The sequence below is a fragment of the Pituophis catenifer genome, unplaced genomic scaffold, assembly GCF_029215685.1.
Source record: "Pituophis catenifer annectens isolate HBS135680 unplaced genomic scaffold, rPitCat1.0.hap2 SCAF_1, whole genome shotgun sequence".
Classification (NCBI taxonomy): domain Eukaryota; kingdom Metazoa; phylum Chordata; class Lepidosauria; order Squamata; family Colubridae; genus Pituophis; species Pituophis catenifer.
Genome location: NW_027256881.1, coordinates 121,797,649 through 121,823,018, shown reverse-complemented (window position 1 = coordinate 121,823,018; position 25,370 = coordinate 121,797,649). Strand labels below are relative to the sequence as shown.

At 39.7% G+C, this 25,370-nt stretch overlaps 1 protein-coding gene across 1 annotated transcript in view; it reads right to left on the bottom strand.

Moving 5' to 3' along the window:
• EYS (eyes shut homolog) overlaps positions 1–25,370 on the bottom strand; it is an 871,663-nt gene that overhangs the window by 426,601 nt on the left and 419,692 nt on the right. The window contains exons 27-28 of the mRNA XM_070932259.1: positions 3,655–3,826; positions 3,020–3,098 (exon numbers count right to left, since the gene is read on the bottom strand). Coding sequence (XP_070788360.1) covers positions 3,020–3,098; positions 3,655–3,826 — 251 coding nt within the window. The remainder of the gene's footprint in view (positions 1–3,019; positions 3,099–3,654; positions 3,827–25,370) is intronic.

Below are 25,370 nucleotides of genomic sequence, written 5' to 3'. Positions count from 1 at the left end.
ATACATACATACATACATACATACATACATACATACGAATGTGTAAAAACTTTTTGCTTTTGAAAAGGCATCTTTTCCCACCTTTCCTATATTTAGTTTCTGAGGAAATATACACATTAAGATAGTTGTGCTAATAGAACAGAAGGAATCAGCATCTGTTCCTTAATGGATTAAGTTACAAGCTCTGCAGAAAATGTAATGCCTCTTTTGGAACAAATGAGAAAGGGAAATCCAATAAGTCAGATTCCCCGAAGAAAAATCACAAACGTTAACTGAAGTAATTACAATGGGACACATTTCTGAAGAAAAGCAAAGCTGAGAGTTTGGGTAGAAGACTCTCATTCCAGGGGTGAATGGGGAAAAGTGAAGTCCTTTAGCATTTCTGGCTCCTCCCTAACCAAACATAGATGTGAAGGATTAGACCCACAGGACCAGTGTATATATTTATTATGTATTATGCATTTTTATTCCTCTCTGAAGATATAATCCCAGAACGGTTGGCAGCAAAGAATAAACTAATTACAATGAAAATTTAAAGCACGCACACCCATAAACAATACACTAGAAAGAACAAAATGGAAAAAGAACATAGAGCAGTTAGCAAGATTAAGAACCATTTTTAATGTAGAAATATGATTTTACCTAGTCACTTTAGCTGGGTTTTCACTCCGTAATGTCAAAATCCAGAACCCCACATAATGGCTTAATTCAATGTATGAACCCATCTATTATCTGAATGGGATTGTACTGAGTCAAAATATAAATCCAGGAAAAAAACTGAAAATAAACCATGGTGTGGTCCCAGGGACTCTTTCAAAGGGAAGAAAAATTGTCCAACAGTTTCTTGGGAAGCATCATTTTGAATTTCTCAGGTGGATACTGGTCAGGTCCTGTTCAGTTACACTGTTTAGTCAATGGAACCCAGAACATGACTGTTCTGTCTTGCTTGTACAGAATGGACAGAAATCATGAGAAGTGGTCCCTCAGGTAAGTAGGCCCTATGCCATGTAGAATTTTATAAATAATAACTGCCATTCGAGTTGCACCCAGAAGCTTAGCGGTAACCAGTACAATTTGCAGAACAGAGATGTTATATGAATATAACAAGACCTGCCCATAACGGCTCATGCCACTGCATTTTCAACCAATGGCAATGACTCTGAATGGTGTTGTGGCCTGCCGGTGGCCAGCAGAGTTGGACAGTGAGGAGGTTGGGGAGGAACATGGGCCAGTCCTGGGGGCTGGGGAAAGCTCGGATGAGGGCTCTGCGTCGGAGGCAGAGAGGGTGCTAGACAGCAGTGAGGCAGAGGAACAGCTGGAGCCCATTCCCAGTGTGCCCATGCGCAGAGCTGCCAGAAGACAAGAACAACTCAGAAAGCAGGGTCAATTTGGGAGTAAAGCCACACCTTGGAGATGACTGGCCCCTCCCATAGGAAACAAAAGAGGAGAGAACGGGGAGGGGGCTTTTGCAAGAAACAATTCATTCGTTCAGTCATTTCAAGAGTGGAAAGTTCTGTTTGTGACTCTAAGAGGCTCTGTGCCAAGTATTGTCTTACACTGTGTTGGATCAGGCGATAGAAGAGACAGGACACAGCTCTCACAGTAACAGCAGCTCTTTATTAGAAGATCAGTAACGCAGCAGCCAGCTCGTCTGACAGCTTGCCCTTTTATAGGGAGCTGTCAGGTGGCTTGGCCAATGAACTTTAAGTATTTTCCCGCCGGTTTGGCGGACCTGAGTGGAGCCTATGCTCCACTCCTATTTAGTATACAACACCCTGCACCCTGCATTTGGAAACAAGTTACATGGCAGCTTGCCAAGCGAGATAAGGTGTGTTGATAAATATTCCTTTGAAAAACTGTTTGGACAAGCCTTGATGACTGTGAATGAAAGTAATTCACAGTCATGTAAATAAAAGAGGTTTTGCCAGGACCAAGACTCTGCTTCCTGCTTTTTAAAGTAGCCTAGGTCAGAACAGATCGGTTATATTAAAACCAACAAAAATAAATCAACAATACAGCTAATAAATGATCAACCAATTCAATTTATAAAAAAGAAAGTAATATCCATTTAACCAGGAGAAACTGCTCAATCTCCCAGTCCATAGGCCTGGGGAATATCCAGGTTTTTAAAAATTTATGGAAGGCTAACAGGTCAAAGCCATTCCTATCTCAAGAAGGATGCTCTCCAGAGAGCAGGCACTGCAATAAAAAAAGCAGCACTTCTGATTCCACATATTATGTCCCAGGTGGTCTTTCCTAGCCAGAAGGGATATGGATCTAACAAACAGGTGGTCAGAGAAACAATGCCAAAGATTCTGCCCATTTTCTCATGACAGACAGAATCAAGCACTCTCAGTGAACTGAGCCAAACCAGACCTTCATCACCTTGATCTGAATAATCCAATCTGTCCAACTCTGAGCCACTTTATTCAACAATGTCTAGAGCATTTTTCTCATTGTCCACTAGATTATAGTATGCTGTGCTCCATCCTTCCATAAAAAGAATTTGTCACCCGAAAAAAAGACCACTGGATCTTCAAGTCCAGTGGAGATTTCTACAAATGGAATGATGAGAAAGATGAATCTTTCTAGCCCAAAGGCACTTCTAGTTCTTCATAGATTTCAGGGATCTTCTGGAACAATGTCAGAAGAGGTGGAGGGGGCTTCAGGAGAATAGAGATTGCTGAATTTGACCAGACTGTTCTGGAACATGGAAATTTTAGAGACTGCCAGCTCCTATGAACTTTCTTGTAGTTCAAGAGCAGCAAACTTTATATTTATTATTCTACTCAAAGGTGCAAACTAGTGAGTTCTGGACCACAGTGTTGGATAAGAAGTAGTAGTCTTGTAGTTCATGCAAAGTTTCCTTATGCTTATTTTGGAAAGAAAACAACTCCAAATTATACCTTTAAATGCCATACAGTTTGAGTTCCAGAATATATCACCTTTATCCCAAAATGTATGGGTTTGACTAAATCTCATATGTTTGACAGTCCTTTGTCTTAAAGAGAATACTTACATTAACATTAAGTTCACATCTTGAGCTGGTCCACCCAGGAACACAGCTGCATCGATATCCATCTATGAGATCAATGCATCTGAAAAAGAAAGTACTGTTTTATATACGACCCAAAGTAATTTTTGTCTTTGAGACGAAATACCAAGCATATTATTTTGCTATGCCTATAACACCTGAGATTAATTCTGATATGTTTCTGATTTCTGATTTCAACAAGTTTATGTTGAAAACCCTTCCTGTAGTATTTTCACACCATATATATTGGCCTCTACTTCCCAAAACAAATAAACAAACAAACAAACCAAAACATGTTTCAATCTGCCAGAATGCAAAGAGTATGGGAAGCCAACGTTAAGTATATTAACATCTAATTTCAATCAGTTATTGAAAATTACTGTATGTCATTACATTCAAATGAAAGAAGAAATGAGATAATGTACCACCATATTGCACTAGCTTAAACTGGCAACACCTGTTATCCATTAGCTGTGCCTATGCTTTGATTTTATGGAATAATATAATTTGAAATATCTGCAACAACCTTTCCGGACATTAAATTTTAAACATTGCTAGCCCTTTTTTTAAAAAAAACAACAGGGTAATAAAAGTAAAAAAATAATAATACCAAGAATCACCTTCCATGAAGACAAGGTGTTGAGGAACATTCATCAGTATTTGTTTCACATTTTATGCCAGTAAAACCACGTTGGCAATGACAGTTGTAATAGTTGATGTGATCAACACAGGTTCCATTGTTGAGGCAAGGTGCTGAGGCACACTCATCTATATCCACTTCACACTGCTTACCTGAAACACAGTTTTATGAAAGGAAAAGTAACGTTTCTTTTTTGTCCTGTTTTGAGTCTTTAAGAGAGGACTGATTCTTTATTAGTTTTTTTAAAAAATCCTTTTGTAGGCATATTTTTTAAAAAAGAGCCTAAATACAGACCTGCAATCTACTTTACAGTTAAGTTACCATACATAATAGTTCTTTTTGAGTTAAGTTACCACACACAATAGTCCTTAGAGTAGCTCCAAGTTCTTTGAATGCTATACGTGCAACTGAAAATATAGAAAATTGTTATTTGTTATATTATTTTCACTTAACAAGAAGTTTTCTCTAGTTATCTTATCAAAAGAGCAAGAGATCAAGAGATCAAGCATAAACAGGAAGTAACTCCATTGTATGTGTGTGTTATGCTTAGCTCCTGGATTAAAAACACAAGTAAAATAAAAAGGCGCTTCCACTAGGAATTTAAAATAGTGTTCAGTTATGTTACATACTTTTAATTTCACAATACCTTAGGAGGTCAATCTAAAAGACAGGGCTGCAGTTGTCCAGAGAGTTCGTTGACTGCAATGACATGTGAACTGGGCCTCAAATTTCAAGAAATATGAGATCCAAAACAAATAGAACACACCAGATTAAATATAGATTTCGAATTTGGTTAGTGTCTACATATTTTCCTCTAATTTTGTGTTTGAATTTTGTTTGAGAATTTCCTTGCATAATTTTGAAAACTTGTTAATTATTTTTTTATGAAGCTGAATATGATAAGTGGTATAGTATCTTGCTGTAAATCATTTTTAGTTTTAGCAGCTCCTATAATTCTGACATCATAGCACTTGCAACCAAACTCGGTTTCTCACAGGGGAATGCTCCAAATAGGAAGTGTGTTTTGCTTTGAGCTTGGAACAAAAGAAGTCCATTTAAAAACTATATTTTAATACTCTACATCAGGTTGTTCCATCAAAGGATATTTTTAAAAACAAATTGAATATTTTGTTCCAGACTTTAAATCAAACTTTCCCACTTGAAACAGTCCACTTGAAAAAGTTTTAAGATAGAAAGGCTTAGGGTTTTTAGAACCTTAACTCTCAAAACTCTGCTGTTCAGAATGGTTTTCTTCTGCAACTGAAGTAAAACAACAACTTTTGTTGTGATCTCACAATAAAGCTCCCCGAACACAGAACTTTTGTGTTATGTGTGAGATGCTCAAAATGGCAAAACAGCCTGAATCCAAAATGTGTTGCACCTTTTCCCAATTTTTATGATTCAGTATGCAAAAAGAGAGGGGAAGGGCAATCTTGAGGCATGAAGGGCAACTTTCTTCTATGGAAATCTCTTGTATTCATATTCTATGAATTCATATTTCAAGGGCATGTTGAATGGCCTTCCAGCTGCAGCAAGATGTTTGGAAAGTTGATGAAAATAGGAATGGAAAGAGCACAGCTCAGTTCAGAGATTACAAATGTAGATAATGCCTTATGTAATGTACATGAGCTCACATAATTTCAAAGGTTTCATTATTATGAAATCATAATAATTTCAGAATTATTATGAGACAGAAGACAAGAGAACTGGGCAGCAATGAGACACAAAGTAAAATGAAGTATTAGCATTAGCATTTAGCATTTATTAGATTTCTATACCGCCTTTCTCCCGAAGGACTCAGGGCGGTGTACAGCCATATTTTAATATAAACATATAAATGTTTATATAAACATATAAATATACAAAATTTAAAACAATTTAAAATTGAATATATAAAAATTTGGCCCATAGATTAAAACACACATACACCCATTCTAAAATTCGTAATAGGCCAGGCCGGCTTGTTGGAACAAGAGGGTCTTCAAGGCGCGGCTAAAGGTACGCAAGTCGGGGATGAGACGAATCTCAAGGGGCAGCTCATTCCAGAGGCCTGGTGCCCCCACAGAGAAGGCTCTCCTCCTGGGTGTCACCAGTCGGCATTGTCTGGCCGATGGCACCCTGAGGACCCCTCTCTGTGGGAGCATATTGGCCGGTGGGAGGCTATTGCTGGCAGCAGGCGGTCTCATATATACCCCGGTCCTAAGCCATGGAGCGCTTTAAAGGTGGTGACCAACACCTTGAATCGCACTCGGAAGACCACCGGGAGCCAGTGCAGCTCATGCAGGAGGGGTGTTACGTGGGTGCGCTGAGTCGCCCCCATAACCACCCACGTGGCCGCATTCTGGACCAGTTGGAGCCTCCGAGTGCTCTTCAAGGGGAGCCCCATGTAGAGAGCATTACAGTAGTCCAGATGATAGGAATACTAAGTGTGTGTGGGGGGAGACTATGATGGTAATAACTGTAGGACGATTAATAAACTAAACATTACAAATTGGCCATTAATTGGAAAAAGATGTTGGGGTAAGACCAAGAAGATATAAGTTCACTTTTCTACTTGCTCATGGACATCAATGGGTGACAATGGGATGGTCTGCAGCTGAGCTAGACCAATGTCACAAGCTTTTTCTTGGACTATAAAATGAGAGGATACCCCTCGTGTACTAATTTTGAGTTTAGAGAAAGATAGGTGAGACATAAAGTGAGAACTGAATGAAGGTATTTAACTGATGGATGATGGGAAGGAGAACAGCCTGGGCCTCATGAAGGGTGGTTTAAGTGGTGCAGATACTCTTGCCAGCCACAGACTCCTAATCTTGTAGGTCAGGCAAAATAAGGAGACATGAAGCCAGAAATGCTCTTTATAGATAATGAAGAATTTCATTTAAGGAAGGCAGGGAAAGCAGGGTGGGTAAAAAGAAAGATAGTTTTAAATTGGCCCAATTTTGTGCCTTTTGTAACTTCTGTTTCTAGTCTACAAACCATACTGTGAAAATGAATGGAGCCATTTGGGCAAATCCATATACCACAACATGTCCTATTGTACTTTTTATTCTGGGATGGGGTTGGAGAAAGAAGCTCCTCTATGATTTGGTGTAGCTGCAGGGAAATATCTACTTTTCTTCCTTCTGCTATGATTAACAGAAAGAGGGAATTCCCAATGATGTTTTATTGCCTCATTGCTGTATCAAATCAGATAACATATGAATCCCATTTCACTGATTTGATATACAATGTCTACATGGGTTTGAACCTGATTATGGAAGCTACATCTGTAGGCACTCCTGGGTGTTATAAAAACTATTTTCCCGTGCAAACTGGCAACAAGGGAGTGTACATATGTGAATAAAATTCCTGCAAGAGAGTTTCTTGGTTGTGGTAAAGAAGAAGTGATAAAATATCTTTGGTATACAGGTAAAACAACCAAGTTTGTGATTCACCCGCTCACTTGCTTAAGACTTGTTTTTTTCCCCATGCTATCCTACTGGCCAAGAAGGGAATTTCAAAGAAAATTTTGAGCACATATCTGGAACTTAGCTGTCCCATGGCATTAGATTCCTAAATTAAAAATAACAATATTAGCTATAGTTCTAAGGGCAGCTTCATGTGAACTCTTTATATCATTCCACAATTACCTTTTCTTGACAGCAACATAACTCTGCAAAGCGTATATAAGTAGTCTTTTCATTTTGGTGAGAACTCTTGCCTTTTGTCACCTTCTGCTTTGATTTTCACCATCCTTTTAATAAACTTTATTTAGAACATGTATCCCTGCTTTAAACGCCCTCCCACTGTCCTTCTGTAGGGTGGGATGGGGGCAGTATTAAGAAGCAGAATAAGAGCCTTAAACCATGCAGATTTATTTATTTTATTATTTATCAAATTTGTGTGGTACCCATCTTGCCAAAGGGGACTTATTTATTTGTATCTTGTCTTTACTACTTTCTTTTATATAAATAACTCAAGGCAGCGAACATACCTAATATTCCTTCCTCCTCTTATTTTCCTCACACCAACATCTCTGCTAGGTGGGTTGGGATGAGAGAGTGATTGGCCAAAAGACACCCAACTGGTTTTCAGGCCTAAAATGGGATTGGAACTCATGAGCTCCCAGTTTCTAGCCTGATCTTTTAACCTCTAGAGCAGGGCCCAAACCTGTAGACCACTGCCCACTACTGGGCCATGAGCTATTCAGAACCAGGCTGCAGAAGCTGTGGGCAAGTGTGTGTGTGCATGTGTATCCCCATTTCTGTGAGCTCACTCAAATGAAGCTGTGGGTGCACACCAGGGGTGAAATGTAAAATCTGTTACTACCGGTTCTGTGGACGTGGCTTGGTGGGGGGGGGGTAATGTGACTGGGTGGGCATGACCAACTTTTAAAAAAAAAAAAAACTTTTCAAAGCATTTTTTCTAATGCTTTGAAAAGCCTCTCTGCCGATCAGGAACTCAGCTGGGATCATCAGAGAGGCTCTTTAAAAATGCCTCTCTGCCAATCAGGGAACTCAGCTGGGATTGTCAGAGAGGCTCTTTAAAAAATGCCTCTCTGCCAATCAGGGAACTCAGCTGGGATCGTAAGAGACTTTTCAAAGCATTTTTTTTACCACCTCTTTGGCCAAGAGGTTGGAGAAAAAAATGCTTTGAAAAGCCTCTGATCATCGGAAGAGCTTGTAGAAAAAATGCTTTTAAACAAAAAAAAAAAAGCCTCTGATGATCGTGTGGGTCAGCTGGGCATGGTGGGGGGCACAGGGATTTTTGCTACCGGTTCTCCGAACCACCCACCGCCATCGCTACCGGATCAAGCGATCCGGTCCGAACCAGGAGCATTTCACCCCTGGCGCACACACTTGCCAGCCACTTGTGTAGAACCATTCCTTCTCTCCTCCCCCTCTCCCGCTGGTCTGCAAAGCCAGAAAGGTTGGGGAATACTGGTCTAGAGCAGGCCTGGTCTAGAGCAGGCCTGGGCATTTTATGGTTCCCAGGCCACATATAGCCCTTTGGCTGTTCCTGTCCGGCCCATATAAATTGCTTTTCTTTTGAATTGCTATTTTTTTTTTAATTTAGATATGTGTGGGCATGCATGCCTCTGCACCTTTACAGCTCTCCATAACAGTCCCACTTTTGAGAAAATTAATTGCCCATCCCTGCTCTAAACAATCTGGTTAACATCTCAGCCTCCTTCCTAAAATGAGTCATCTACTTTTTAAATTGTAGCCCTCATTACGCCACACCGCATAATGCAATCTTCCTCCAAACAGAAGTTGAGAATCCCCACTTTAAAATGTATCCTGTACTACCTCACTCCAAGGAGCAGGCAACTATGTCAGAGGTCCAGTGCAAAGTGCCTGGTTGTAAAAATAACAATAGGCTATCGTTTCACCTTCACAGTTGCAGCAGGATTTTAAAAGCAGGAAGAAAGATAATTTGTCAGTTGGAAGCTTTTTTTGTAGTTCAAATAAACGACCATATGCCCACAGCATGGACTAGAAACATGAAAAAAATCCACTAGAAATCTACTTTATTTCTCTCCTTTCTGGAAAGGAAATCAGGGCACTTTTGCTGCTTTAGTGGTTGTGGGTGTGGAGGAAGGTAATTGAATTTGACGTTTAATAGTACTCTACTCTGGGTTGGTTGGAAGCAAGCAGTGGTCCTCCTTATGTGCTTTCAGCTTTTTTCAAAACAGCAGAAATAAAAATGAAGGCTGATTGATTTCAGTCTGTTTTTTGAGGGATTGGGAAATGACACTCTCCAATCACATATTTGCCTTGGCCTCAGTAAATCTAGACAACTACGCTTGCAGAAATAATCTTAAAGATTTAATTCTGCAGCTAATAAACTGCAGCATATTCAAGAATTGTGGCTTTGCCGTTTTAAGTGCTAAAGTTCCCTTTATAAGTGAATAGAAGCAAGCTTACAAGAACCCCTCGCTGAACAGAAATAAATGCCGTAATTAAGGAAAACATGAATGTACCTGATTAGACTCCTCACATGCACTGTTCTCTTATTATCTGAACTTGCAGAGACATTGAACTTTCCATTCCCATTAACTGAGCTAATGGAGCATTTAGTATACAATGGGGAGGTCTGCATTTTGTGAGCTGGAAGTGCTGAGTTCAAATCATGTTATATGTTCTTGCTAATAATGGTATCTATAGGGCTATTAATCATGATCACATTGAGTCCTGGCTTACATTATCTTACTATTTGAAATGTCAAAGGTTGTACTGACCAGCTCACAAATAGTCCTTTGTGAACTATTGAACAAGAACATTGATGGCTGAATATGTTTTAGAAGATATCCTTATTTATTTATTTTATTTATTTATTTTATTCGTCTTATATGCCACTCTATCTCCCAATGGACTCAGGGCGGCTCACAATAATAAAAACACAAGTCACAATACAAAATAAAATCTAAAATATAAAAAAATTAAATTTTAACCCTTAAAACCCCCCATCAGACCAGGTCAAGCGATTTAAAAAGCCAAGTTTTTAATTCACGATGGAAGGTGCGAAGGTCAGGCGTTAATCAGAGCTCCAAGGGAAGTTGATTCCAGAGAGTGGGTGCACCCACCGAGAAGGCTCTACCCCTGGGGGCCACCAGCCGGCACTGTCTAGCCGATGGCACCCTGAGCAGGCCCTCTCTATGGGCGCGAACCGGGCAATGGGATATCGTTGCTAGCTGTAGGTGCCAAATATCCTGGACCTAAGCCATGTAGGGCTTTATAGGTCATCACCAGTATCTTGAATCTCACCCGGAGGGCAACTGGTAACCAATGCAAGCTACGCAGGAGGGGTGTAACATGGGAGTATCGGGATTCTCCCATCACAACCCGCGTGGCTGCATTTTGCACCAGCTGAAGCTTATGGTGATGTTTCTTTTGATGAGAGGAGGAGCAGGAGGAGTTGATAGAAGGGAAGATCAGATTAAAGATGGTCTGGTCCAGGGGTCTGCAACCTTAAACACTCAAAGAGCCATTTGGACCCATTTCCCACAGAAAAGAAAACACCGGGAGCCACAAAACCCTTCCCATGCCTGACTATTTCTTGAGCGGCCACAAAACTATCATATGTAGTTGAATTAAATGTTCTGTTTTCTTCTGAATCTTTTCTTTTCTTGGATTTATCCATGGTTGGCCTACTGGGGGTTGAAAAGTTCAATAAATCGCATGCTGGTGGGTGTCGCACATTGGTGGTTATGACGCATATTTTGAGTGACAGGGAGCCACAGCAGAGGGGTGAAAGTGCCACATGTGGCTCCAGAGCCACAGGTTGCTGACCCCTGGCCTGGTCATAGAGTGCGCAGGAATTAATGGACATTTCTTTGAGATAAAGACCTTAATTTGAAAGAATGGCAAGATAGCTTTGATGATCAGGAAATTCTGCTGGAGAATTTCAGTTAGTTATTATGCTTCCATAGTTCAGTTGCCTTTTTACTTCATTGTTCACTGGCAATCAAGCTGCAGTTTACCCAGCCAAACTCATGAGCAGCAATGTTCCATCTAAATAGATTGGAACAATATAATCAGCCAGGTACTACTTCAATCAGCCAGGTTTTTATACATTGGATGGGATGTGGGTATTGAAAATCAGCGCTAATACAATATGTATTTTGGAGTGCGTTTTAAAGAAATTTCTACACATATACAACCTGGAACACCTTTACACAGCTACTGATCTGAAAGCGCAAAGGGTTTCTGTGAAAGAAGATTTGAGACCTCCCATCTTTCATCTTACAGGTTCAGCTATGTGTCTACATTTGTGAAAAGGAGCTCAGGTTAAGGCATATATTAATACAGCCCTAATAATTTTCAAGGGGTTAGAGTTAGGGTTAATAGGAAAGTCCCAGGTAACACAATTCAATTTTTTTTCTGCTGCAGCTAGGGATTGTGTTATTTGTATTTCTCCTTCCCTTCATTTATTACAGTGTTAGCTTTCCTTCTAAATATCGACCCTTATCTTATCTTGTCTGCTTTCATGCACTGACCAGTTATTTCTAAGGGGAAAAAAGGCAGTATTGGTTTGTTTGTTTTTCCTTGAGAAGTAACCCTTCCTTCTGGCTTGATTCTCATCCCAGCTTACTACAGTGTGGTCTTGTTTTGCCTTGCTACTTCACTGGTACCATTTCTTTCAGTCTAACATGCATTATCATTGTTGTTGTTTTTTTAGCAACAAATTCACCTCAATCTATTCTTCTATTTTTGCATTTATACACAGAAATTAATGTTATACTTTTTGTCTGTTACTGCAAATATTTTGAATTTCATTCAGAAATGCGTTTAGACTGGATTTAACAAGTTTCTAGTAAGTTACCTCCTTTAGCAACAGAGCTGCCATCACTAAGAATGACTGCTTTCCTTTTCCATCTGTGTTATTCTTCCCTTCCACACAGAGTAAAACTTGGGCTAATAAGATAAAGATGGCAAGCTTTTCCCCATGCAACCAGGCAAATGACAAATCAATTCAGATTAGAGATATCAAACTGATGCTAGAAATTCCTAAGATTGGAAGACCAGTCCAACTCTTCAGAAATTTATTTTGTCTAATCCTCTTCCCAGAGGTCCCATTCCTGGATATAAATTTAATTCACTTATGTACCACATTTGATAAAAACAGTGCTCCTTATATGCTTTCAGAAAACAACAACAGCATTAGGGTGCAGAAGCAGCACCGCAACTATTCCATCTCAGTGCTGCCTTTGGTCTTTAAATTCTTTCATTTGTAAGGCCCTTATTCTTAAACATCTAGAAGAAATCTCCCGGGGAGCTTTGGAAGCCACAATCAATACTGTCAGTAAGTTGTCACAATACCTGAAGTAAATTTATATTTACGGGAAGGAAGCCAGCTTTAAGGAAAGCTGAAGTGGTGGGGAAAAGCACTTCGACAATATTGTTAAGATACGGGTTTAACACATTTGGCCTTTGGTCATTTGAGAAACTCTGAATTTACAGGGTTGCTGTTAATCTTGAACTCTAAGGAATTTACACTAACAAGAAATGACTTCTATTAAATATGGTATACCACAAAGCAAAAATAGTTCTGTGAGATAATGCACCAGACTTTGGGGAGCAAAGTTTGTTTTACAGCAGCTGAGCTGAGCTCTGACTGAGGATCTCACAAAAGCAAAAGCAAAATAAATGTCTATATGTTAAGCAATGCAAAATGGAACAGCTTGCCTTTCCATTGACATAAATATCACTTTCTTTATTTACTGATGAAGGGCAAGACTTTTAGCTTTTTTTAAAAAAAAAAAGTCTGTAATTTCTGTAACAAAATCACTTTATTAAACATGTCAAACAGAAAAGGAGATGTCAAGATTGGCATGATCTCCTCTTCCAACATCCATGTCATCCAACTGTTCTCTGTATAATTTTAGCCGCCTAACAAAAATGTTTATATTCTACCAAGTGAATTTGCTTTAGAGGTTGTAATCATTATACATGAACTGTCAGTCAGCTGCTCTGTTATCCACATGTTACTATATTTTTTTCTAAACATTGTAATTAGGAAGTGACATATTCTCCTTCTCTCTAACTTTTATAATCAGAGTGCTTTGTGTTAAGTGTTTACTTTTGACTCAAAAAGTATGGTTATAAAAGCTAAATATGAGATCTTGAAAGGGTAAAAACATAGAAGATTTTAAATATTTCACCTACCAGGTTCTGATCTACTTTGATGAGTAGCATGTTTCTCATGGGACTACAAAGATATATGTAAGAAAGAAGCGAATGAAGTCCAAATCATAAAACCTATATTAATGATTACACAGACAACACAGTACATAGTTATTGTTCAGTTGCTAAGTCATGTCCAACTTCCTGTGATTCCCATGGACCACAACACGCCAGGCCCCCATGTCCTCCATTGTCTCCTAGTGTCTGATCAAATTCATGTCCATTACACCAATGACACTATTTAACCCTCTCATCTGCTGCCGTCCCCTTCCCCTTTTTGCCTTCAATATTTCCCAACATCAGGTTTTCTTTTTCTGTTCTTGTTAGGTGGCCAAAGTATTTGAGCTTCAGCTTTAGTATCTGTCCTTCCAAAGGACAGTCAGTGTTGATTTCCTTTCGGATAGATTGATTTGATTTCCTTGCATTCCAAGGGACTCTCAAGAGTTTTCTCCAACACCACAATTCAAAAGCATCAGTTCTTTGGCACTCAGCCTTTCTTATGGTCCAACTCTCACAGCCATACATTACTACTGGGAAAACCATAGCTTTGACTATACTGACCTTTGTTAGCAAGGTGATGTCTCTGTTTTTAATATGCTGTCTCAATTTTCCATAGTTTTCCTCCCGAGGAGCAAGTGTCTTTTAATTTTATGGCTGCAATCACCATCTGCAATGATCTTGGAGCCCAAGTAAATAAAATCTGTCACTGCTTTCATTTCCTCCCCTTCTATTTGCCAGGCAGTGATGTGGCTGGATACCATGATCATAGGTTTTCTTTTTTTTAAAAATGTTGAATTTCAAGCCAACTGTCAAGCGCAAGGGAAATCAGGAGATTCAGGCAGTTCAAATGATTACAAAGATTTATTGCAAGCTTAAATTCTCTACAAGAATCTGAACTACTAATGGTTCAAGCAAATTGGCAGCAGATAAGAATCCAGGGTGGGCTGGACTTAGATCTCTTGTGGGTGCAAACGGACTCATGACTGATGACACATTTGACCCCTCCTTCGGCCTGAGCCTGGTCATCTCCTACATCAACTTTTATACTTTCCTCTTTCACCCTCATCAAAAGGGTCTTTAGTTCCTCTTCCTTTCTGTCATTAGAATATATTATATCTACAGTATATATGCCAAGAAAACCCCATGGATACACTAGACTAGACTAGACTAGACTAGACTAGACCAGACCAGACCAGACTAATGTATTTTCCACACAGAAAAAGAAACACACATAAAAAATGCATATCCATTGTTGTCCAATAATATAGATACACATACTGCATGACCTATTAAGTAAATGAATGAAAAGGTCAGTGGTAGGTTGCTCCTGGTTCTGTCTGGTTCTATAGAACTGGTAGTAAAACCAGCAGGCGGCTCTGCCCACCTGTCACGACATCATCATGGGGGATCTGCGCATAAGCTTATGAGCATACGCAGAAGCACACACGTTTGCAAAGCAAGCATGCACACTCCCGCTGCAAACCGATAGTAAAGGTAACCTGGAAAAGATGATGTAAAAAGCTGGGCATTTTCTTGACGTCCCAACAGTTACTGTAAAAAGAAACTATTTTTTAATGTATAGTTTTTTAAAGTGAATATTGCTAAATATAATAATCAAATCTAGTCACACTGATTTTCTAGATGGCAACATATTGTGAACACCTATTTTCACCTCTTGAGAGACTTTGGTTCAACAGTCTAAAAACCTACATGTCATTTCTTTCATTCTCGACCCTGCTACTGATGAGTCTCTTGTCAATGATAAAAAATATTAAGAAAAGCCAGCAACTATTTTCAGCAAAAAATAACATCTTCACCTCTGCGGATCTGTTCCTGAACATGACTGAACATGAAAAATACAAGTCTTGAACTAAAATAATGTAGCATAACATCAACAGCCAGGGTAGCAAAAGCAAAGAAGTCTATTGATAAAAATATAAGAGAGCTACTCTGAATATATGTTAATGTGTCTCACCCATGATTTCGATCCTGATAATATCTAAATTGCTTTGGGATGTTCAGTTCAAGCAGTGCATGAATTGAACAATATCTTAGACTATTTTTTATTAGATTTTTATCCCATCTTTATTACTTTATAAGAAACTCAAGGCAGGGAATATACCTAATACTCCTTCCTCCTCCAATTTTCTCCACAACTGCCCTGTGAGGTGGGTTTGGCTGTGAGAGAGTGACTGGCTCCCACATAACGTTAAAATAAGGTTTGCATGACTGTAATTTGCTGAATTGTATTCCTTCTATTCAGCAAATAGTCATCCACATTGAGACCATGAAACAAGCCATTTTTTTATTCATTCATTATTTAGGGCCATCCAATTATCAAGCAACTAAAGGAGGCTTACAGTTGGCTACATTCACACATAATACTCCAATCAGTCAAACCACTTTATATCTTAGCATGTTATGTGGATAGCTTCCACCTCTCTTCCTTTGGACAACTACAATTAGAGTTTGCCTTTACCTCAACAGACGTGACTGGCGATAAAATCAGCCATTTTGTTTGTTCTTGCCATGTCAGTTTTCAAGAATTGAGAGCTCCATAGCCTTCTCCCCACCATCTGCTGCATGGCTCAGGATTCCAGCTATGTTGCGTAGAAACAACAAGCATGGCTATTTTTTTCCCTTTGCTTCTTGGAAGACTGGAAGGGAACCGGTAATTGTTATTTTTGTAAGTATGCCAGTAATTCAAAACTTATCAGTAGTGGCAGCCAAGAGCATTAACTTCTCTTCCTGTGCTCTACCAAACAGACTGGTATTGCTGTTCCAGACTGTGTGGGGTTTCCTTCACGAAAAGTTTGGGATGAGGACGCTGAAATTGTTGATGATATGCTATGAACAATTTGAATTGTTCATTGCAGACACAGTAAACTTAGATTATGGTTCTTGTTTCAGTTTGTTACATTCTAAGGATGTAAACTCAGCAACTACTTCTCTTATTTGGGATACTTTGTCTTGGATATATTGAGTACGTAGACAGGGCATGTGGAGATATGAAGGCCAACTGCATCTTTGACCTTTATTCCTCAATGGCTGAATAATTAAAAAATAAATAATAATTGAAAAATAAAGCGCTCCATGGCACAGGACCCGGGTACCTTCGAGACCGACTTCTGCCACCAATAGCCTCCCACCGGCCAGTTCGCTCCCATAGAGAGGGTCTTCTCAGGATGCCATCAGCCAAGTTATGTCGGCTGGTGACACCCAGGGGGAGGGCCTTCTCTGTGGGAGCCCCAGCCCTGTGGAATGAACTGCCCCCAGAAATATGTAAGATCTCTGACCTCCGGATGTTTCGCTGCACACTGAAGACCCTGTTGTTCCGCCAGGCTGGGCTATCAACATAATAATTTTAAATTGGAGTATTTTAAATTTTCGGGGTTTTAAATCGGGCCAAATCTATTTAATTATTTTAATTTTTAACCACTGTTTTGTCTTGTGTTTTTAAATTGGCTGTACACCGCCCTGAGTCCTTCGGGAGAAGGGCGGTATAGAAATAAAATAATAATAATAATAATAATAATAATAATAATAATAATAATAATTATTATTATTATTATTATTATTATTATTATTATTATTATTATTATTATTATTATTATTATTATTATTATTATTATTTACTTAGCAAAAAACTGGCCTAATAGTTGAAGTAAAGTGATAAAGCCTACTTATAGGAGGGGTACTCCCCATTTCCTAAAAAAGGCGGAAAACCTTTACTAAAGAAATCTTCTTCTGAACAGGGGGACAATTGAAGATCACTGGTTTACTTGAACCTGTTTACTTGTTAAGAACTGCAGGAGAAGGTTCTTAACTGCAGGAGAAGGTCTTTGATGATAGTCCATCTTTCTGGCATGGGAGAGGGAGGCTTTTCCTGCACTGTGTCCACCAGTGGTGGGTTTCTACCAGTTTCCCCGGGTTGGGCAAACCAGTAGTGGTGGTGGCGGGAGGCTCCATGCACCCACTTGGACATCATCATGGATGCTCTGTGCAGAAGCACTGCGCATGAGCGTGCGCTCACAGTTCCGAACTGGTAGCGAAGGTAAGTGGAACCCACTACTGATGTATAACCCTTTGGCACATATTTCTTTGAGGATTGCCTTGGGCCTTCACTTAAAGAGAGTGGAGAGTACCGTATTTTTCAGAGTATAAGACACACCTTTTTCCCTCCTAAAAGAGGGTAAAAGTTTGGGTGAGTCTTATACACCAAATGTAGCCCCGCCCAGCCTCTGAAACTGAGGTTTCAGAAGCTGAAAAAAGCCTCTTAAAGGGAGGTTTCAGAGGCTAAAAAAAAAGCAAGGCGCAGAGCTCACAACCAACGAACCTGTCGCTAAAGTTCACCTCTAGAAACAGCTGATTGGGGGTATTCCAGGGGGCCATCCATCCGCCAATCAGCTTTTTTCCTATTTTCCTCTCCAAAAACTATGGTGCATCTTATAGTCCAAAAAAATTATATTTAGCATATTTAGCAAATATGCAAAACATCTCTCTTTAACCAAGTTTTTGATTATTACAAAATAATTAGTACTCATTTTATTATTTATTTTAATCTGCACTTTCTTTCTTTCTTTCTTTTTTCTTTCTTTCTTTTTTTCTGCACTTTCTTTCTTTCTTTCTTTCTTTCTCTTTTCTTCTTCTCTCTCCCTCCTTCTTCCTCCCTCTCCCTCCCTTCCTCTCTCTCCCCCTCCCTCCCTCCCTCCCTCTCTCTCTCTGTCTGTCTCCCTGAGTGCTTTTTTTTTTTTTGCATTGGCATCCTTCAGTCTCAAAAGACTATGGTATCGAGGTCCTAAAACAGCATCTAGTGTGATTAAAAAGGCCAATTCGAGAGCGGCAATCCCTTCCACACTGAGGGCAGATACATTCTGTCCCCTGCCCAGCCCCCAGATTTCTCTGGTTCCAGGACGGCCTCTTTGCCTCAGCCTGCCAAACAAGTGTCCCTTCGAATTGGAGAAGGCCATGCTGCGTCTTTAGCCTCCAAGCTGAATGATCAGAAGTCAAGGTTTCCCAGTCATTAATGTCCATTCCCAGGGCTTTTAGGTCCCTCTTGCAGATATCCTTATATCGCAGCTGTGATCTCCTTCTGAGACGCTTTCCCTGCACTAATTCTCCATACAGGAGATCTTTCGGAATTCAACCATCAGCCATTCTCATGACATGCCCAAGCCAACATAGATGTCGCTGTTTCAATAATGTATACATGCTAGAAATTCCAGCATGTTCCAAGACTGCGCTATTTGGAACTTTGTCCTGCCAGGTGATGCCAAGAATACGTCGGAGACAGCTCATATGAAAGGTGTTCAACTTTCTCTCCTGCCATGCGTAAAGGGTCCAAGACTCACTGCAATACAAGAGGTCGCAGGCTCTATAGACCTGGATCTTTGTATGTTCCATCAGCTTCTTCTTAAGCCATACTCTCTTTGTAAGTCTGGAAAACGTGGTGGCCACTTTATCAATATGTTTATTCAGCTCAGTATCTAAAGAGAGAGTGTCAGAGATAGTTGAGCCGAGGTACACAAAGTCATGGACGACCTCCAGTTCTTGTGCAGAGATTGTAATACAGGGAGATGAATCCACATCTTGACCCATGACTTGTGTTTTTTTCAGGCTGATTGTTAGTCCAAAGTCTTGGCAGGCCTTGCTAAAACTGTCCATAAGTTGTTGAAGGTCTTCAGCAGAGTGAGCAGTGACGGCTCCCTCTCCCTCCCTCCCTCCTCCCCTCTCTCTGTCTGTCTCCCCGAGTGCTTACCAGTCCAGAAAAGTAAGGTATGTCTTAAACAAGCAAGCACCCATAAATAGAAACGTTATACCTTCCCCTGGGGTGTGTTTGTGAAACAACCTATAGGTATACAGTATATGGAATATTATACATTTATTTGAACATCAACTTCACAAGCTAAGGAAAGTGGTTAGGAAAAGAGTCTGACGAAATTAGTTAATGAATACAGATGGCAAGAACCTTCTTTACTGCAGAGTTAGCAAAGAAAACACATGTGATTCTCCCCTCCATACTGCAGGGCATCAAACTGAAGCAGATAGTTGTGCCAGCTGATTACAATGCCATTTGGTCTGCTATGCTCATTAAAGTTAGAACTGGTGGAATAACACAGGCATTAGGGTGGGTAATTGGCTTAGAATGAAAAATGCTCCAAGAGATATTTAATTGGAATTCTCTCATTTTACGGAAACCTCTGTGAAAAGAAGCAAAGCCCTGGATATCAAAGTCAGCAAGAGAAAACAATGGGAACCTATTCAAGTCAATACTCATCTAAATCAATAGTCAGCAAGCCTTACTGGGAAGGTTATTTATCCTGCATTATTAAGTGGAATGTGATGTAAGTTCAGGCTGAAAGAAATTTGAAAAAAAAATCTTAGGAAATGCTTTCTAGGAAAGCCAGGTTTCTTCCTTACTTTTACCCATACATTTTTCTGTGACTTACTTACTTATTTATTTTCCAAACCCAATTAAGGTTCTCTCTCTAGCCAAGCTTCCCCTACTCAACCAGCACAATGCCATCATTATTGTCTTTAACCAGCGTTTGCTTTAACCTCATTCTTTTCCTCCCCTTAACTCTGGCTAAAGGACCAAGGCTAAAAGAAAGACAATACTTTTCCTGCTTCTGCTATTTGGGAAACACAAAAGACGCTTAAGACTAACTCTAAGAGGTAGAGGCTTCAAAAGAACGTGACCAGAATATCAACCATCTAAAGAAGAAGTTGGCCTAAAAATATTTTAAAATAACATTGTACATATACTTGCCTATGCGCATGTCTATATTTAAATAATTAAAACAAATGATTTGCAAATGCCTGAGGCTCTGACTCCACTGTTTTTAGGTTCAACTCTAAGAAGATTCCATTTAAAGCTCTCTTATTAAATACAGCAAACTTCAATCTCTTAGGGTTTTGCTTTAAAAAAGCAATCAGAATCGTGTTCTGCAAAATGGCAACTACAGGAGGTTTGCTGGTTTGCTTTTGTAGGAGAGCGAAAACTCTCAGTATATGGATGCCTCTGACTGGGTTCAAATGACTTTTAGTTTTAGTTTTTGCTGTTGTTGTTTATCTTTTATGGAACTCCATCGAGTTCTCATAGAATCCTAGGGTCCCACAGAATGCAATTGGAAAAGCACAGACCATTGTCCAAAAAAACCCCCCAAGATTTTCTCATCAACATTATTTACATAGCTAATTGTTCTTATTCAGTTTTTGATACTCTTCCAAAAGTGAAGACAAGACTCCCTAATTGCTACATCTCTCTTCTTTGCCTTCTTGCAGGATAGAGTTGCATAGTCTGTGCTCTTAAAGCAGGGGTGTCAAAGTGGATTTCTTCGAGGGCCGGATCAGCATTTTTAGTTCTCCGTGGGCTGACTGGGGGGTGGTGGAGATGGGACGGACGTTTCCTGCAGCAATTTACTGGCCAAAACAGGGCAGGGGTCACAGGTGGCCCCTACACCCTGTTTTGGCTGGTAGAATACTGCAGGAGGCTGTCCAGGTGGCTCCCCCCGATGCCCCATTTTGGCTGCCAGAAGCACCATGGACCGGATTCAGCCCAAAAGCCTTGAGTTTGACACCCCTGTTTTAAAGGATCCATGATACTTTCTCCTGTTCATCAGTGTAACTTTTTTTCCGACTCTGGAGGCTCAGAACTGTTTCATCTATGAGGGCTTGAAATCTATTTGAATTCTAGAGGTATACAGAATCTTTTCAGACTCTTGCCTTTTATAGTTGCTGTGCTCCACTGAGCTTGCTCCTTTGTTTGAGTGTCTTGCTGACAGTTACTTCCTGTTCTAATGCCTCCTCTCTTTTTTAATCTGACAAATGTTCATCTTCTCTCAGCGGTTGAAGAAGTCTGGCCATTTTGCTGCTCCAATCCTTTTTCTTCATCAAGTTTGCAATTGCTGCAAGTATAGAGGTAATTCTCTGAATTAAGTATGATTTCTGAAGACCTACTTCATTATGCAGGTAGTCCTCGACTTACAACAGTTCATTTAGTGACCATTCAAGGTTACGACGACACTGACATGGCCGTTTTTCACACTTACCAACATTGCAGCATCCCCATGGTCATGTGATCAAAATTCAAATGCTTGGCAACTGGTTCAGATTTATGACAATTGCAGTGTCCTGGGGTCATGTGATCAGCTTTTTCAAACTTCTGACAAGCAAAGCCAATGGGGAAGCCGGATTCACTTAACAACCATGTTACTAACGTAACAAATGCAATGATTCACTTAACAATCATGGCAAGAAAAGTCGTAAAAGGGGCAAACTGACTTAACAATGTTTCACTGAACAACATAAATTTTGGACTCAATTGTGGTCATAATTCAAGGATTACCTGTATATCTCTCCATCTTGGGTTTAAGACTAAGCTCCCATAAAATAAGAATTCTTAGATTGCCTTTACATTTCTTAATCCCCAAAGCACATTCATTTATTTTTTGACCAGGATTTATAGTTTAGTTATTTGAAACCAGCATATTGTCACTTGGCTGTGGAGTGCTAAGGGACATAAGGTTTAAACAAGTACTGTTTTAAGATCCTTGGAAACAATTACATTCCTTTATTCCCTGCATACAAGATATTATAAATTATCAACTACTCTACTATTAAGGGAGCTTGAAAGGTAACCTTTGCGTCAATATCCATAGCTCAAGTAAGGGATAAGAAAGAGACTCTGGTTCCTTAGACACTAGAATGCAAGTTCATGAGTGTAATTACTGTCATCGGAATATACCATCAGGGAACTAATCTGGCATAAAATGTAGTAGCTTCATTTCAACAGGAATAGCTGGGGAAAAAATGCTGATTTTTCATTTAATAGATTTCCTATGGAACAGAATACTTACATTTGAGATCCAAATATTTTATTCTTTCCTAGACAATATGACTTGGCTTGGTTGGTCTAGTGATTTCAACCAATAGGTTTGGTTGGATTGGATGGATTGGATTATTGGATTACATCTACTAAACCAATTTGTCTTAAAACAATTGTTTCGCAAACTAACTGTGGTTTTCATCTAAAAATGTAATGATTAAATATGTACATCAGTTTTTCTTGGATAAAAAAAATGAGGCATTAAAATTGCGCTACACAATTTAGGAATGTTTGCTTGAATTCATTCAATAATTCTAATTTATCTTGGACCTAGTCAGAAGCTGGATAATTCAACTCTTCTATGCAAAAATTCAAGAACTTATTGGCCAATGCTTCCAGCTGACCAGTTTGGGAAATTACAGTAGGCTGTTAGATCATACTTTCAGGCATTGCGAACTTGACACAGCCATTTCTAACCAATAGGCATAATTTTGATTTTCAAAAGAAAGAAAGAAAGAAAGAAAGAAAGAAAGAAAGAAAGAAAGAAAGAAAGAAAGAAAGAAAGAAAGAAAGAAAGAGTGAGAGAGAGAAAGAGAAAGAAAGAAAGAAAGAAAGAAAGAAAGAAAGAAAGAAAGAAAGAAAGAAAGAAAGAAAGAAAGAAACCAGTTCATCACACATCCTGTATCAGTGGAGTAGTCCTCTTCATGCAAAATAGAATAAAAAATAAATAAATGTTTGCCTCTTTTTGCTCCTTAGCTGATCAGTAATCTGGTCTTTTTGCTCTCATGACCTAAAAAATGAAATACCCTTACTCAGATGATCTGCACTGGAAAGGGGAGAGGTGGCAAACTATGGATGTGTGAAAGTGCACTGAGGCAATAGACAAAAGAAGACGAATAAAAGAATGTTAAAAGGGGGGCTTAACTTACAAGAAGAGGCAGAACACTTTTGCCTGGCCCTGAACTTGTTGTCACAGAAAAACCAAAGGTCCCCTGCCTTCACTTTAATGAAACAAGAGAATAAGGGGGGAAAAGCACCACAGAAATAGTAGAGGCATTTTTTTTTTCCATTTGCAATGCCACCGATTCACTTAATTCACTCAAGAAATTGGAACAAGAATGCCAAAATCCTGTCAATCGAATACTTTAGATGACTGCCCAGGTATCCTGGGAACCGGTCTTTGTAAAAGAAGGGGTCGTATACTATAGTTGATAAGTTGGCAACAGAGTTGTTAAGTGAATCTGGCTTCCCCATTGATTTGGCTTGTCAAAAGGTTGCAAAAGGCGATCCCATGACCTTGGGACACAGCAAGTCATAAGTGCAAATCAGTTGCCAAGCATCTGAATTTTGATCACATTTGGGATGCTAGGAAGGTCGTAAGTGTGAAAAATGGTCATAGTCACTTTTTTCCAGTGCCATTGTAACTTTGAACGGTCCCTAAATAAACCGTTTTAAGCTGAGGACTACCTGTATTAGGATCTTTATGTGGTTATTCTGTCCCATGCAAACTTTTTTTTTTTTTGAGGGGTCACTGGTGCTCTCTGAGCTTGGTTGTTTTCTTGAAGTTGTTTCATCACCCAAACTAGGTAACACCATCAGTACTAGTAAGGAGTAGGGTTTTATATTCAGTTTATATTCTAGTGGCTTGCCCTGTCAGAGTTGGTGGGACACATGATATTACCTAGTTTTTTATTTGTCAAACATGTATGAGATAACAGGTATAAGTATAAACATGGACATGAACACATGAAATGAGTACAAATAAGTGGGGACAGTAGGACAGGGATGGTAGGCACGCTGGTGCGCTTATGCACGCCCCCTTTATGGATCTCTTAGGAATGAGGTGAGGTCCACGGTAGACAGTTTAAGGTTGAAGTTGTGAGGGTTTGGGGATGTAATAACGGAGTCAAGAAGAGCATTCCAGGCATTGACCACTCTGTTGCTGAAGTCGTATTTTCTGCAATCGAGTTTGGAGCAGTTTACCTTGAGTTTGTATCTATTGTTTGCCCATGTATTACTGTGGTTGAAGCTGAAGTAGTCGTTGACAGGTAGGACGTTGTAGCAGATAATTTTGTATACTATGCTTAGGTCAGACCATAGGCGATGTAGTTCCAGGTTGTCCAAGCTTAGTTAGGGTAAAGAAACATCCGCAAGAAAACAACCAAACTCAGGGACCACTAAGGGCCCTCATTTTAACCCTGAGCTGCAAATATTCTTCTTTTTTGAAACTTTTTAAATTTATGAATGGGTAGACAAACATGACTTTTCCCTTCTCCGTGTACCTTCTTTCCTGACTTATGACTCCTGCTTCAGCGTCTCTGTAATTTGTTCAGTTATGCAAAAACCACAGTACTTAGTAGTAGATGTTTTCTTGCTGGGATGTACTAACCAAGGCAAGGTAGATGAGGCTAAAACGGATGGCCCCCTTCCTCTTTTCTACTTCAATGAGTTTATGACAGCAGGAATTCTGCCTATATGCTCTTTGCTCACAATGCATAAAGATGAATTGCTCCAGAATGCACTCAGACACCTGAGCCTTTTCTTCTTTAACCATCGATGACAATTATTTTGTGAAAACAAAAAAACCAAAAACCAGCACTGTGAGGAACACAATAAGAACCAAAGTTAGAAATAGCCAAATTAGCTTCCTGTTGTTGTGACCCAGGCCCAAGTAGATATTATCAGTTTGAAACAGACTTTATTAGAACAGCTGAGCATTAACTCATTCTCAGCATAGTCCAAACTAATTCAAAACAAATTCTTCATAACACAATTCTTCAGCCTTATCACCAATCTTGGTCTAATTAGGCAACCTGCCAAAGGCTTTTCTTGGCAAAAATTCAGAAGCAGAAGACGCTGACAAGAAATAAATGCAGCAAGAGAAGAAGAAAAACTATCAACGTTGTTTTCTGACAAAGAGCCCAAGAGCCGTTGCTGGTCTTTTAAGCCTTATGGGAGGGGCCAATCATCTCCAGGCCTTACTCCCAAGTCATCCTTTTTGCTTTAGCTGCTCTTGCCTTCTGGCAGCTCTTCTCATGTGTACACTAAGAACAGGCTCCTCCTGTTCCTCTGCCTCTCTGCTGTCAGCCTCTGGAGGCTCCAGAGTCCACACATCACTCCCAGATGGCCCTGGCCCCATCTCTGCCTCCAACGCAGAGCCCTCATCCGGGCCTTCCCCAGCCTCCAGGACTGGCCCATGTT